This window comes from Lissotriton helveticus, chromosome 4_2, assembly GCF_964261635.1.
Source record: "Lissotriton helveticus chromosome 4_2, aLisHel1.1, whole genome shotgun sequence".
Classification (NCBI taxonomy): Eukaryota; Metazoa; Chordata; class Amphibia; order Caudata; family Salamandridae; genus Lissotriton; species Lissotriton helveticus.
The window spans coordinates 87,299,932-87,314,172 of NC_136064.1; the positions used below are offsets into that span (position 1 = coordinate 87,299,932).

General features: G+C 61.7%; 1 protein-coding gene and 1 long non-coding RNA gene across 16 annotated transcripts in view; one reads left to right on the forward strand and one right to left on the reverse strand.

The window, feature by feature from the left end:
* Positions 1 to 13,945, reverse strand: part of EDA (ectodysplasin A) — a 1,521,038-nt gene extending 1,507,093 nt beyond the window's left edge. For 5 of the 15 annotated variants that reach the window (XR_013594049.1, XR_013594048.1, XM_078640163.1 and 2 more), the window contains exon 1: positions 13,544 to 13,944. Coding sequence is in view for 10 of the 15 variants with exons in the window: in XM_078640163.1 (XP_078496289.1) it covers positions 13,544 to 13,762 (219 nt within the window). In the remaining 5 variants the exon portion in view is untranslated. Of the gene's footprint in view, positions 1 to 13,543 lie in introns of all 15 variants that reach the window. The other 10 variants (XR_013594046.1, XR_013594047.1, XR_013594045.1 and 7 more) reach the window with 6 other exon arrangements.
* The window catches only part of LOC144752207 (uncharacterized), a 240,893-nt gene that overhangs the window by 155,453 nt on the left and 71,199 nt on the right, over positions 1 to 14,241 (forward strand). The window lies entirely within an intron of this gene.

Here is a 14,241-nt window from a genome sequence, read left to right on the forward strand (position 1 = left end):
GCTCGGCGCCTGTCCCTGCGAGAGCCAAGAGCTGGAGCGGGGCTCAGCGCCTGTCCCTGCAAGAGCAGGAGCGGGGCTCGGTGCCTGTCCCTGCGAGAGCCAAGAGCTGGAGCGGGGCTCGCCGCCTGTCCCTGCGAGAGCCAAGAGCTGGAGGCTGGAGCGGGGCTCGGCGCCTGTCCCTGCGAGAGCCAAGAGCTGGAGCGGGGCTCGGCGCCTGTCCCTGCTGGAGCAAAGAACTCGAGCAGGGCTCGGCGTCTGTCCCTGCTGGAGCAAAGAGCTCGAGCAGTGCTCGGCGTCTGTCCCTGCTGGGGCAAAGTGCTAGAACAGGGCTCGGCGTCTGTCCCTGCTGGGGCAAAGTGCTAGAACAGGGCTCGGCGTCTGTCCCTGCTGGGGCAAAGTGCTAGAACAGGGCTCGGTGTCTGTCCCTGCAGGAGCAAAGAGCTAGAACAGGGCTCGGCGTCTGTCCCTGCTGGGGCAAAGAGCTAGAACAGGGCTCGGCGTCTGTCCCTGCTGGGGCAAAGACTAGAACAGGGCTCGGCGTCTGTCCCTGCTGGGGCAAAGAGCTAGAACAGGGCTCGGCGTCTGTCCCTGCTGGGGCAAAGAGCTAGAACAGGGCTCGGCATCTGTCCCTGCTGGGGCAAAGAGCTAGAACAAGGCTCGGCATCTGTCCCTGCTGGGGCAAAGAGCTAGAACAAGGCTCGGCGTCTGTCCCTGCTGGAGCAAAGAACTCTAGCAGGGCTCGGCGTCTGTCCCTGCTGGAGCAAAGAGCTCGAGCAGGGCTCGGCGTCTGTCCCTGCTGGAGCAAAGAGCTCGAGCAGGGCTCGGCGTCTGTCCCTGCTGGGGCAAAGAGCTAGAACGGGGCTCGGCGCCTGTCCCTGCAAGAGCCAAGAGCTGGAGCGGGGCTCGGTGCCTGTCCCTGCAAGAGCTGGAGCGGGGCTCGGTGCCTGTCCCTGCGAGAGCCAAGAGCTGGAGCGGGGATCGGCGCCTGTCCCTGCGAGAGCCAAGAGCTGGAGCGGGGATCGGCGCCTGTCCCTGCGAGAGCCAAGAGCTGGAGCGGGGATCGGCGCCTGTCCCTGCGAGAGCCAAGAGCTGGAGCGGGGCTCTGTGCCTGTCCCTGTCCCTGCGAGAGCCAAGAGCTGGAGCGGGGCTCGCCGCCTGTCCCTGCGAGAGCCAAGAGCTGGAGCGGGGCTCGGCGCCTGTCCCTGCGAGAGCCAAGAGCTGGAGCGGGGCTCGGCGCCTGTCCCTGCGAGAGCCAAGAGCTGCAGCGGGGCTCGGCGCCTGTCCCTGCGAGAGCCAAGAGCTGCAGCGGGGCTCGGCACCTGTCCCTGCGAGAGCCAAGAGCTGGAGCGGGCCTCGGCGCCTGTCCCTGCGAGAGCAAAGAGCTGGAGCGGGGCTCGGCGCCTGTCCCTGCAAGAGCAAAGAGCTGGAGCGGGGCTCGGCGCCTGTCCCTGCGAGAGCAAAGAGCTGGAGCGGGGCTCGGCGCCTGTCCCTGCGGGAGCCAAGAGCTGGAGCGGGGCTCTGCGAGAGCCAAGAGCTGGAGCGGGACTCTGCGAGAGCCAAGAGCTGGAGCGGGGCTCTGCGAGAGCCAAGAGCTGGAGCGGGGCTCTGCGAGAGCCAAGAGCTGGAGCGGGGCTCTGCGAGAGCCAAGAGCTGGAGCGGGGCTCTGCGAGAGCCAAGAGCTGGAGCGGGGCTCTGCGAGAGCCAAGAGCTGGAGCGGGGCTCTGCGAGAGCCAAGAGCTGGAGCGGGGCTCTGCGAGAGCCAAGAGCTGGAGCGGGGCTCTGCGAGAGCCAAGAGCTGGAGCGGGGCTCGGTGTCTGTCCCTTCGAGAGCCAAGAGCTGGAGCGGGGCTCGGTGTCTGTCCCTTCGAGAGCCAAGAGCTGGAGCGGGGCTCGGTGTCTGTCCCTTCGAGAGCCAAGAGCTGGAGCGGGGCTCGGTGTCTGTCCCTTCGAGAGCCAAGAGCTGGAGCGGGGCTCGGTGTCTGTCCCTTCGAGAGCCAAGAGCTGGAGCGGGGCTCGGTGTCTGTCCCTTCGAGAGCCAAGAGCTGGAGCGGGGCTCGGTGTCTGTCCCTTCGAGAGCCAAGAGCTCGAGCAGGGCTCGGCGTCTGTCCCTGCTGGAGCAAAGAGCTCGAGCAGGGCTCGGCGTCTGTCCCTGCTGGAGCAAAGAGCTCGAGCAGGGCTCGGCGTCTGTCCCTGCTGGAGCAAAGAGCTCGAGCAGGGCTCGGCGTCTGTCCCTGCTGGAGCAAAGAGCTCGAGCAGGGCTCGGCGTCTGTCCCTGCTGGAGCAAAGAGCTCGAGCAGGGCTCGGCGTCTGTCCCTGCTGGAGCAAAGAGCTCGAGCAGGGCTCGGCGTCTGTCCCTGCTGGAGCAAAGAGCTCGAGCAGGGCTCGGCGTCTGTCCCTGCTGGAGCAAAGAGCTCGAGCAGGGCTCGGCGTCTGTCCCTGCTGGAGCAAAGAGCTCGAGTAGGGCTCGGCGTCTGTCCCTGCTGGAGCAAAGAGCTCGAGCAGGGCTCGGCGTCTGTCCCTGCTGGAGCAAAGAGCTCGAGCAGAGCTCAGCGTCTGTCCCTGCTGGAGCAAAGAGCTCGAGCAGGGCTCAGTGTCTGTCCCTGCAGGCAGTGCTTGAAAAGGGAAAAATAGAAGTGTAGGTACTCTGTAGCCCAGTACCTGCTTGTTTCTGAGAAGTGCTGGTACTCTCCAATTAAAAGTATTACGTTGGTCTCGAAAAGAGCCGGTACTCTCCCTCTCAAAATAAAAAAGTGCCTGTACTCCGTCCCGGGCAGTGCTGGCCCATTTAAAGGAATGCCTGCTGGAGCAAAGAACTAGAGCAGGGCTCGATGTCTGTCTCTGCAGGAGCAAAGAGCTAAAACAGGGCTCGGCGTCTGTCCCTGCTGGGGCAAAGTGCTAAAACAGGGCTCGGCGTCTGTCCCTGCTGGGGCAAAGTGCTAGAACAGTGCTCGGCGTCTGTCCCTGCTGGGGCAAAGTGCTAGAACAGGGCTCGGCGTCTGTCCCTGCAGGAGTAAAGAGCTGGAACATGGCTCGGCGTCTGTCCCTGCAGGAGCAAAGAGCTGGAACAGGACTCGGCGTCTGTCCCTGCTGGGGCAAAGAGCTAGAACAGGGCTTGGCGTCTGTCCCTGCTGGGGCAAAGAGCTGGAACAGGGCTCGGCATCTGTCCCTGCTGGGGCAAAGAGCTAGAACAGGGCTCGGCGTCTGTCCCTGCTGGGGCAAAGAGCTAGAACAGGGCTCGGCGTCTGTCCCTGCTGGGGCAAAGAGCTAGAACGGGGCTCGGCGCCTGTCCCTGCAAGAGCAAAGAGCTGGAGCGGGGCTCGGCGCCTGTCCCTGCGAGAGCAAAGAGCTGGAGCGGGGCTCGGCGCCTGTCCCTGCGAGAGCAAAGAGCTGGAGCGGGGCTCGGCGCCTGTCCCTGCGGGAGCCAAGAGCTGGAGCGGGGCTCTGCGAGAGCCAAGAGCTGGAGCGGGGCTCTACGAGAGCCAAGAGCTGGAGCAGGGCTCTGCGAGAGCCAAGAGCTGGAGCAGGGCTCGGTGTCTGTCCCTTCGAGAGCCAAGAGCTGGAGCGGGGCTCGGTGTCTGTCCCTTCGAGAGCCAAGAGCTGGAGCGGGGCTCGGTGTCTGTCCCTTCGAGAGCCAAGAGCTGGAGCGGGGCTCGGTGTCTGTCCCTTCGAGAGCCAAGAGCTGGAGCGGGGCTCGGTGTCTGTCCCTTCGAGAGCCAAGAGCTGGAGCGGGGCTCGGTGTCTGTCCCTTCGAGAGCCAAGAGCTGGAGCGGGGCTCGGTGTCTGTCCCTTCGAGAGCCAAGAGCTGGAGCGGGGCTCGGTGTCTGTCCCTTCGAGAGCCAAGAGCTGGAGCGGGGCTCGGTGTCTGTCCCTTCGAGAGCCAAGAGCTGGAGCGGGGCTCGGTGTCTGTCCCTTCGAGAGCCAAGAGCTGGAGCGGGGCTCGGTGTCTGTCCCTTCGAGAGCCAAGAGCTGGAGCGGGGCTCGGTGTCTGTCCCTTCGAGAGCCAAGAGCTGGAGCGGGGCTCGGTGTCTGTCCCTTCGAGAGCCAAGAGCTGGAGCGGGGCTCGGTGTCTGTCCCTTCGAGAGCCAAGAGCTGGAGCGGGGCTCGGTGTCTGTCCCTTCGAGAGCCAAGAGCTGGAGCGGGGCTCGGTGTCTGTCCCTTCGAGAGCCAAGAGCTGGAGCAGGGCTCGGTGTCTGTCCCTGCGAGAGCAAAGAGCTGGAGCGGGGCTCGGCGCCTGTCCCTGCGGGAGCCAAGAGCTGGAGCGGGGCTCTGCGAGAGCCAAGAGCTGGAGCGGGGCTCTGCGAGAGCCAAGAGCTGGAGCGGGGCTCTGCGAGAGCCAAGAGCTGGAGCGGGGCTCGGTGTCTGTCCCTTCGAGAGCCAAGAGCTGGAGCGGGGCTCGGTGTCTGTCCCTTCGAGAGCCAAGAGCTGCAGCGGGGCTCGGCGCCTGTCCCTGCGAGAGCCAAGAGCTGGAGCGGGCCTCGGCGCCTGTCCCTGCGAGAGCAAAGAGCTGGAGCGGGGCTCGGCGCCTGTCCCTGCGAGAGCAAAGAGCTGGAGCGGGGCTCGGCGCCTGTCCCTGCGGGAGCCAAGAGCTGGAGCGGGGCTCTGCGAGAGCCAAGAGCTGGAGCGGGGCTCTGCGAGAGCCAAGAGCTGGAGCGGGGCTCTGCGAGAGCCAAGAGCTGGAGCGGGGCTCTGCGAGAGCCAAGAGCTGGAGCGGGGCTCTGCGAGAGCCAAGAGCTGGAGCGGGGCTCTGCGAGAGCCAAGAGCTGGAGCAGGGCTCTGCGAGAGCCAAGAGCTGGAGCAGGGCTCGGTGTCTGTCCCTTCGAGAGCCAAGAGCTGGAGCGGGGCTCGGTGTCTGTCCCTTCGAGAGCCAAGAGCTGGAGCGGGGCTCGGTGTCTGTCCCTTCGAGAGCCAAGAGCTGAAGCGGGGCTCGGTGTCTGTCCCTTCGAGAGCCAAGAGCTGGAGCGGGGCTCGGTGTCTGTCCCTTCGAGAGCCAAGAGCTGGAGCGGGGCTCGGTGTCTGTCCCTTCGAGAGCCAAGAGCTCGAGCAGGGCTCGGCGTCTGTCCCTGCAGGAGCAAAGAGCTCGAGCAGGGCTCGGCGTCTGTCCCTGCAGGGGTAAAGAGGTAGAACAGGGCTCGGCGTCTGTCCCTGCTGGGGCAAAGAGCTAAAACAGGGCTCGGCGTCTGTCCCTGCTGGGGCAAAGAGCTAGAACAGGGCTCGGCGTCTGTCCCTGCTGGGGCAAAGAGCTAGAACAGGGCTCGGCCTCTGTCCCTGCTGGGGCAAAGAGCTAGAACAGGGCTCGGCCTCTGTCCCTGCAGGGGCAAAGAGCTAGAACAGGGCTCGGCGTCTGTCCCTGCAGGGGCAAAGAGCTAGAACAGAGCTCGGCGTCTGTCCCTGCAGGGGCAAAGAGCTAGAACAGGGCTCGGCGTCTGTCCCTGCTGGGGCAAAGAGCTAGAACAGGGCTCGGCGTCTGTCCCTGCTGGGGCAAAGAGCTAGAACAGGGCTCGGCGTCTGTCCCTGCTGGGGCAAAGAGCTAGAACAGGGCTCGGCGTCTGTCCCTGCTGGGGCAAAGAGCTAGAACAGGGCTCGGCGTCTGTCCCTGCAGGGGCAAAGAGCTAGAACAGGGCTCGGCGTCTGTCCCTGCAGGGGCAAAGAGCTAGAACAGGGCTCGGCGTCTGTCCCTGCAGAGGCAAAGAGCTAGAACAGGGCTCGGCGTCTGTCCCTGCAGGGGCAAAGAGCTAGAACAGGGCTCGGCGTCTGTCCCTGTTGGAGCAAACTGCTAGAACAGGGCTCGGCGTCTGTCCCTGTTGGAGCAAACTGCTAGAACAGGGCTCGGCGTCTGTCCCTGTTGGAGCAAACTGCTAGAACAGGGCTCGGCGTCTGTCCCTGTTGGAGCAAACTGCTAGAACAGGGCTCGGCGTCTGTCTCTGCAGGGGCAAAGAGATAGAATAGGGCTCGGTGTGTCCCTGCAGGGGCAAAGAGATAGAACAGGGCTCGGCGTCTGTCCCTGCAGGGGCAAAGAGCTAGAACAGGGCTTGGTGTCTGTTCCTGCAGGAGCAAAGAGCTAGAACAGGGCTCGGTGTCTGTCCCTGCAGGGGCAAAGAGCTAGAGCAAAGAGCTAGAACATGGCTCGGCGTCTGTCCCTGCTGGGGCAAAGAGCTAGAACAGGGCTCTGTGTATTTCCCTGCAGAGGCAAAGAGATAGAACAGGGCTCGGTGTCTGTCCCTGCAGGGGCAAAGAGCTAGAACAGGGCTCGGTGTCTGTCCCTGCAGGAGCAAAGAGCTAGAACATGGCTCAGCGTCTGTCCCTGCTGGAGCAAAGAGCTAGAACAGGGCTCGGCGTCTGTCCCTGCTGGAGCAAAGTGCTATAACAGGGCTCAGTGTCTGTCCCTGCTGGGGCAAAGAGCTAGAACTGGGCTCGGTGCCTGTCCCTGCTGGGGCAAAGAGCTAGAACAGGGCTCGGTGTCTGTCCCTGCTAGAGCAAAGAGCTAGAACAGGGCTCGGTGTCTGTCCCTGCAGGAGTATAGAGCTAGAACATGGCTCGGCGTCTGTCCCTGCTGGAGCAAAGAGCTAGAACATGACTCGGCGTCTCTCCCTGCTGGGCCAAAGAGCTAGAACAGGGCTTGGTGTCTGTCCCTGCTGGGCCAAAGAGCTTGAGCAAAGAGCTAGAACATGGCTAGGCGTCTGTCCCTGCTGGGGCAAAGAGCTAGAACAGGGCTCGGCGTCTGTCTCTGCAGGGGCAAAGAGCTAGAACATGGCTCGGCGTCTGTCCCTGCTGGAGCAAAGAGCTAGAACAGGGCTCGGTGTCTGTCCCTGCAGGGGCAAAGAGCTAGAACAGGGTTCGGTGTCTGTCCCTGCAGGGGCAAAGAGCTAGAGCAAAGAGCTAGAACATGGCTCGGCGTCTGTCCCTGCTGGGGCAAAGAGCTAGAACAGGGCTCGGTGTCTTTCCCTGCAGGGGCAAAGAGATAGAACAGGGCTCGGTGTGTGTCCCTGCAGGGGCAAAGAGCGAGAACAGGGCTCGGTGTGTGTCCCTGCAGGGGCAAAGAGCTAGAACAGGGCTCGGTGTCTGTCCCTGCAGGGGCAAAGAGCTAGAACAGGGCTCGGTGTCTGTCCCTGCAGGGGCAAAGAGCTAGAACAGGGCTCGGTGTCTGTCCCTGCAGGGGCAAAGAGCTAGAACAGGGCTTGGTGTCTGTCCCTGCAGGGGCAAAGAGCTAGAACAGAGCTCGGTGTCTGTCCCTGCAGGGGCAAAGTGCTAGAACATGGCTTGGCGTCTGTCACTGCTGGGGTAAAGAGGTAGAACAGGGCTCGGCGTCTGTCCCTGCTGGGGCAAAGAGCTAAAACAGGGCTCGGCGTCTGTCCCTGCTGGGGCAAAGAGCTAGAACAGGGCTCGGCGTCTGTCCCTGCTGGGGCAAAGAGCTAGAACAGGGCTCGGCCTCTGTCCCTGCTGGGGCAAAGAGCTAGAACAGGGCTCGGCGTCTGTCCCTGCAGGGGCAAAGAGCTAGAACAGGGCTCGGCGTCTGTCCCTGCAGGGGCAAAGAGCTAGAACAGAGCTCGGCGTCTGTCCCTGCAGGGGTAAAGAGCTAGAACAGGGCTCGGCGTCTGTCCCTGCTGGGGCAAAGAGCTAGAACAGGGCTCGGCGTCTGTCCCTGCTGGGGCAAAGAGCTAGAACAGGGCTCGGCGTCTGTCCCTGCTGGGGCAAAGAGCTAGAACAGGGCTCGGCGTCTGTCCCTGCTGGGGCAAAGAGCTAGAACAGGGCTCGGCGTCTGTCCCTGCTGGGGCAAAGAGCTAGAACAGGGCTCGGCGTCTGTCCCTGCTGGGGCAAAGAGCTAGAACAGGGCTCGGCGTCTGTCCCTGCTGGGGCAAAGAGCTAGAACAGGGCTCGGCGTCTGTCCCTGCTGGGGCAAAGAGCTAGAACAGGGCTCGGCGTCTGTCCCTGCTGGGGCAAAGAGCTAGAACAGGGCTCGGCGTCTGTCCCTGCAGGGGTAAAGAGGTAGAACAGGGCTCGGCGTCTGTCCCTGCTGGGGCAAAGAGCTAAAACAGGGCTCGGCGTCTGTCCCTGCTGGGGCAAAGAGCTAGAACAGGGCTCGGCGTCTGTCCCTGCTGGGGCAAAGAGCTAGAACAGGGCTCGGCCTCTGTCCCTGCTGGGGCAAAGAGCTAGAACAGGGCTCGGCCTCTGTCCCTGCTGGGGCAAAGAGCTAGAACAGGGCTCGGCGTCTGTCCCTGCAGGGGCAAAGAGCTAGAACAGGGCTCGGCGTCTGTCCCTGCAGGGGCAAAGAGCTAGAACAGAGCTCGGCGTCTGTCCCTGCAGGGGCAAAGAGCTAGAACAGGGCTCGGCGTCTGTCCCTGCTGGGGCAAAGAGCTAGAACAGGGCTCGGCGTCTGTCCCTGCTGGGGCAAAGAGCTAGAACAGGGCTCGGCGTCTGTCCCTGCTGGGGCAAAGAGCTAGAACAGGGCTCGGCGTCTGTCCCTGCTGGGGCAAAGAGCTAGAACAGGGCTCGGCGTCTGTCCCTGCAGGGGCAAAGAGCTAGAACAGGGCTCGGCGTCTGTCCCTGCAGGGGCAAAGAGCTAGAACAGGGCTCGGCGTCTGTCCCTGTTGGAGCAAACTGCTAGAACAGGGCTCGGCGTCTGTCCCTGTTGGAGCAAACTGCTAGAACAGGGCTCGGCGTCTGTCTCTGCAGGGGCAAAGAGATAGAATAGGGCTCGGTGTGTCCCTGCAGGGGCAAAGAGATAGAACAGGGCTCGGCGTCTGTCCCTGCAGGGGCAAAGAGCTAGAACAGGGCTTGGTGTCTGTTCCTGCAGGAGCAAAGAGCTAGAACAGGGCTCGGTGTCTGTCCCTGCAGGGGCAAAGAGCTAGAGCAAAGAGCTAGAACATGGCTCGGCGTCTGTCCCTGCTGGGGCAAAGAGCTAGAACAGGGCTCTGTGTATTTCCCTGCAGAGGCAAAGAGATAGAACAGGGCTCGGTGTCTGTCCCTGCAGGGGCAAAGAGCTAGAACAGGGCTCGGTGTCTGTCCCTGCAGGAGCAAAGAGCTAGAACATGGCTCAGCGTCTGTCCCTGCTGGAGCAAAGAGCTAGAACAGGGCTCGGCGTCTGTCCCTGCTGGAGCAAAGTGCTATAACAGGGCTCAGTGTCTGTCCCTGCTGGGGCAAAGAGCTAGAACTGGGCTCGGTGCCTGTCCCTGCTGGGGCAAAGAGCTAGAACAGGGCTCGGTGTCTGTCCCTGCTAGAGCAAAGAGCTAGAACAGGGCTCGGTGTCTGTCCCTGCAGGAGTATAGAGCTAGAACATGGCTCGGCGTCTGTCCCTGCTGGAGCAAAGAGCTAGAACATGACTCGGCGTCTCTCCCTGCTGGGCCAAAGAGCTAGAACAGGGCTTGGTGTCTGTCCCTGCTGGGCCAAAGAGCTTGAGCAAAGAGCTAGAACATGGCTAGGCGTCTGTCCCTGCTGGGGCAAAGAGCTAGAACAGGGCTCGGCGTCTGTCTCTGCAGGGGCAAAGAGCTAGAACATGGCTCGGCGTCTGTCCCTGCTGGAGCAAAGAGCTAGAACAGGGCTCGGTGTCTGTCCCTGCAGGGGCAAAGAGCTAGAACAGGGTTCGGTGTCTGTCCCTGCAGGGGCAAAGAGCTAGAGCAAAGAGCTAGAACATGGCTAGGCGTCTGTCCCTGCTGGGGCAAAGAGCTAGAACAGGGCTCGGTGTCTTTCCCTGCAGGGGCAAAGAGATAGAACAGGGCTCGGTGTGTGTCCCTGCAGGGGCAAAGAGCGAGAACAGGGCTCGGTGTGTGTCCCTGCAGGGGCAAAGAGCTAGAACAGGGCTCGGTGTCTGTCCCTGCAGGGGCAAAGAGCTAGAACAGGGCTCGGTGTCTGTCCCTGCAGGGGCAAAGAGCTAGAACAGGGCTCGGTGTCTGTCCCTGCAGGGGCAAAGAGCTAGAACAGGGCTCGGTGTCTGTCCCTGCAGGGGCAAAGAGCTAGAACAGGGCTTGGTGTCTGTCCCTGCAGGGGCAAAGAGCTAGAACAGAGCTCGGTGTCTGTCCCTGCAGGGGCAAAGTGCTAGAACATGGCTTGGCGTCTGTCACTGCTGGGCCAAAGAGCTAGAACAGGGCTGGGTGTCTGTCTCTGCAGGAGCAAAGAGCTAGAACATGGCTCGACTTCTGTCCCTTCTGGAGCAAAGAGCTAGAACATGGCTCGGCGTCTGTCCCTGCAGGAGCAAAGAGCTAGAACAGGGCTCGGCGTCTGTCCCTGCAGGAGCAAAGAGCTAGAACAGGGCTCGGCGTCTGTTCCTGCTGGGGCAAAGAGCTAGAACATGGCTTGGCGTCTGTCCCTGCTGGGCCAAAGAGCTAGAACAGGGCTCGGCGTCTGTCCCTGCAGGAGCAAAGAGCTAGAACAGGGCTCGGCGTCTGTCCCTGCAGGAGCAAAGAGCTAGAACAGGGCTCGGCGTCTGTTCCTGCTGGGGCAAAGAGCTAGAACATGGCTTGGCGTCTGTCCCTGCTGGGCCAAAGAGCTAGAACAGGGCTCGGCGTCTGTCCCTGCTGGGGCAAAGTGCTAGAACAGGGCTCGGCGTCTGTCCCTGCTGGAGCAAAGAGCTAGAACAGGGCTCGGTGTCTGTCACTGCAGGAGTATGTAGCTAGAATATGGCTCGGCGTCTGTCCCTGCAGGAGCAAAGAGCTAGAACAGGGCTCGGCGTCTGTCCCTGCGGGGGCAAAGAGCTAGAACAGGGCTGGGTGTCTGTCCCTGCAGGAGCAAAGAGCTAGAACAGGGCACAGCGTCTGTCCCTGCTGGGGCAAAGAGCTAGAACAGGGCTCGGCGTCTGTCCCTGCAGGGGCAAAGAGCGAGAACAGGGCTGGGCGTCTGTCCCTGCTGGGGCAAAGAGCTAGAACAGGGATCGGCGTCTGTCCCTGCTGGGGCAAAGAGCTAGAACAGGGCTCGGCGTCTGTCCCTGCTGGGGCAAAGAGCTAGAACAGGGCTCGGCGTCTGTCCCTGCTGGGGCAAGGAGCTAGAACAGGGCTCGGCGTCTGTCCCTGCTGGGGCAAAGAGCTAGAACAGGGCTCGGCGTCTGTCCCTGCTGGGGCAAAGAGCTAGAACAGGGCTCGGCGTCTGTCCCTGCTGGGGCAAAGAGCTAGAACAGGGCTCGGCGTCTGTCCCTGCTGGGGCAAAGAGCTAGAACAGGGCTCGGCGTCTGTCCCTGCTGGGGCAAAGAGCTAGAACAGGGCTCGGCGTCTGTCCCTGCTGGGGCAAAGAGCTAGAACAGGGCTCGGCGTCTGTCCCTGCAGGGGCAAAGAGCTAGAACAGGGCTCGGCGTCTGTCCCTGCTGGGGCAAAGAGCTAGAACAGGGCTCGGCATCTGTCCCTGCTGGGGCAAAGAGCTAGAACATGGCTCGGCGTCTGTCCCTGCTGGGGCAAAGAGCTAGAACAGGGATCGGTGTCTGTTCCTGCAGGGTCAAAGAGCTAGAACAGGGCTGGGTGTCTGTCCTTGCAGGAGCAAAGAGCTAGAACAGGGCTGGGTGTCTGTCCCTGCAGGAGCAAAGAGCTAGAACAGGGCTCGGTGTCTGTCCCTGCAGGGTCAAAGAGCTAGAACATGGCTCGGCGTCTGTCCCTGCTGAAGCACAGAGCTAGAACAGGGCTGGGTGTCTGTCCCTGCTGGAGCAAAGAGCTAGAACATGGCTCGGCGTCTGTCCCTGCTGAAGCACAGAGCTAGACAGGGCTGGGTGTCTGTCCTTGCAGGAGCAAAGAGCTAGAACAGGGCTGGGTGTCTGTCCCTGCAGGAGCAAAGAGCTAGAACAGGGCTCGGTGTCTGTCCCTGCAGGGTCAAAGAGCTAGAACATGGCTCGGCGTCTGTCCCTGCAGGGTCAAAGAGCTAGAACAGGGCTGGGTGTCTGTCCCTGCAGGAGCAAAGAGCTAGAACAGGGCTGGGTGTCTGTCCCTGCTGGAGCAAAGCGCTAGAACAGGGCTAGCAAAGAGTCTGCACGACGTATGTCTCTGGACGAGTACAGGGCTCCGTGTTTGCTACTGCAGGAGCACTCTTTCTGGAACACCCACCCTCCCTGGTATCTGTCCTTTGAGTGGCACCGCGTATGGTCCCATGCCCCCTACTCTGTAACATTCCACTTTATTAACCCTCGCACACTGACCCCCTGCAGAGACATCGCCCTCTTGAGGCTCTCCTCGTACAGTGACATCTCCCCTTCTCGCACGGTGCTACCCTTGGAGTATCCTTCTGTGCTGCACACGCCCCGCATCTGCCCCTCGGCCTTGAAGGTGTGGCCCACCTGCACGATGAAATGTGTCCCCAAGTAACCCGCGCTCGGCCCCTTTCCTACTGAAAGCCCCATGTGCTCGGAAATGTTACCCAGGGACCCTCTTGTACATGGAGTGCCTGTCGCCGAAAGGCAGTCCTGTGACATTCTCCCCATAGTATCCCTGTCCCGGGACTTCTGTAGCTTATGGACCTGTCTATGGTGATGTACCTAACACCCACCTCTTGCAGACTCACTGCTCTGCACCCCCTGCCCTTTCATGATGTGGCATCCCCAGTACACCCTCCTGGACGAAACGTGCTCAGCTTAGACGTTTCTGTACTGAAACGCCAGGGTTTGAAGGGAATGCCGCACTGAAACATCTGCCCCCAAGGATCGTCATATATTGTACATTTCCCTCTGTACTATGGCATATTCGCTGTCCCAGAGAGCTCACGTCTGCCTCTCAGCACCATCCTACACAGTACGTCTGTCCGACCGAACCTCTTGTGCTGCGCCGGCCTCCTCAGTGCTCACCTCCAGCGTGGGACATCTGGGGGCTGCCCACGATCACACAAGCCATCGGCGGCGTCACATTCAGCAGCGCCCCTCCCACACCGTGAAGGACCCTAGAAATGACTGGTCACTGCCCCGCACACCAGAGACCACCCGCTGGACAGAGGCGGCAGCTGGGCCAGAACCCCTGCGATGGCTGCACAGCCCCATACCCCAAGGGAAGTGGCGATGGGCCCCCTATCCTGGCCCTAGTGAAAGCAGAGACATCTAAGGAGTTTGGGGCCCTGGGCCAAATGTATTTTAGGGGCCCCTGTTTGGAACAGCTTTGAATTTATGATCCAGTTTCAGCTCTTTCGTGCCCTCTTTGGCCAGGCCACTTAGAGCGCAGACACACCTGTCCAAATTCTAAATGTGTTACATCTAATATTTAAAATTAATTACTTTTTTTGTAAATATTGTTACTTAACAGCAGCTCACTAATGTTACTGCAAGTGATCTCTGTGACGCCCTTCCATTTCTCACATGTGAGGTCCTATTTTGATCTAGATTCTAGAAGAAACTTTTATGGATGTTGCATTAAACAAACAGACATGCTGCAAAAGTCTGTAAAATACTCTCCACGTTAAAAATAAACAAAAGCAATATTTAAATCATTTTGCAAGAATAATGATAGGTCATCAGGGTCAGACTGAAGAGCAGAGCTGACTCCATCAGGGCCCCTGAGCCCACTTGCCCATGCCCTCTCACGTCTCTGAGATAGATGCACCAACCAGCCCTGCACTGCTCACGCGCCCCAGAGGTGGCTGCAGGAACTCACCTGACGGCGGCGCCGCTCGCTGTCGCCAGGGTCCCGCTGCTGGGGGGCTGCTGTGTGCGGGCCCCCGCTGCTCAGCTCCCGCCGGAGCTCTGCCCGCAGCTGGAGGTAGCCCCCGAGGGTGACGAGGTGCAGCGCCAGAGATAGCGCCAGGAAGCCCAGCAGCAGGCGCCCTCCGCCGGCTGGAGGCCCCGGGGGCGGGTCGGGGGCCCTGGGGGTCATGGCACCGGGAAGCAGGGGGGGGGCTCTCCGGGGTCTGCTTCAACCAGCAGCTACTGCCCCATGCCGCAGAGCCGACAGCCGTGGAGATACTGCTGGGAGAGCCTGGGAGCCGGGACGCCAGGGGTGGGAGAGATAGGGAGAGGGGAGGAGACCGCGGGGAGGAGATAAGGGAGGGACGTGGGGTTAAGAGGGTGGGGCACTGGAGCGAAGGACGGGGCAGCGGAGACTTACTGGAGAGGAAAGTTAGGGGCTGGGACCGGAGAGTGAGTGAGAGGAAACGACACCGAAGAGATGAGCGCTACCCGTGAGAGAGAGCGGAGGATGGAGAGACAGGCAGGGGAAGGAGCTGGAGAGAGCCTTAGGCAGAGGGGTGGACACTCATTGACCTAGAGAAGGGAACACGAGAGACGCTGAGGGAAGGGGACACGAGCGACGCCGAGGGAAGAAAACGTGAAACTTTGTAGGGGTCCAACCGGAGC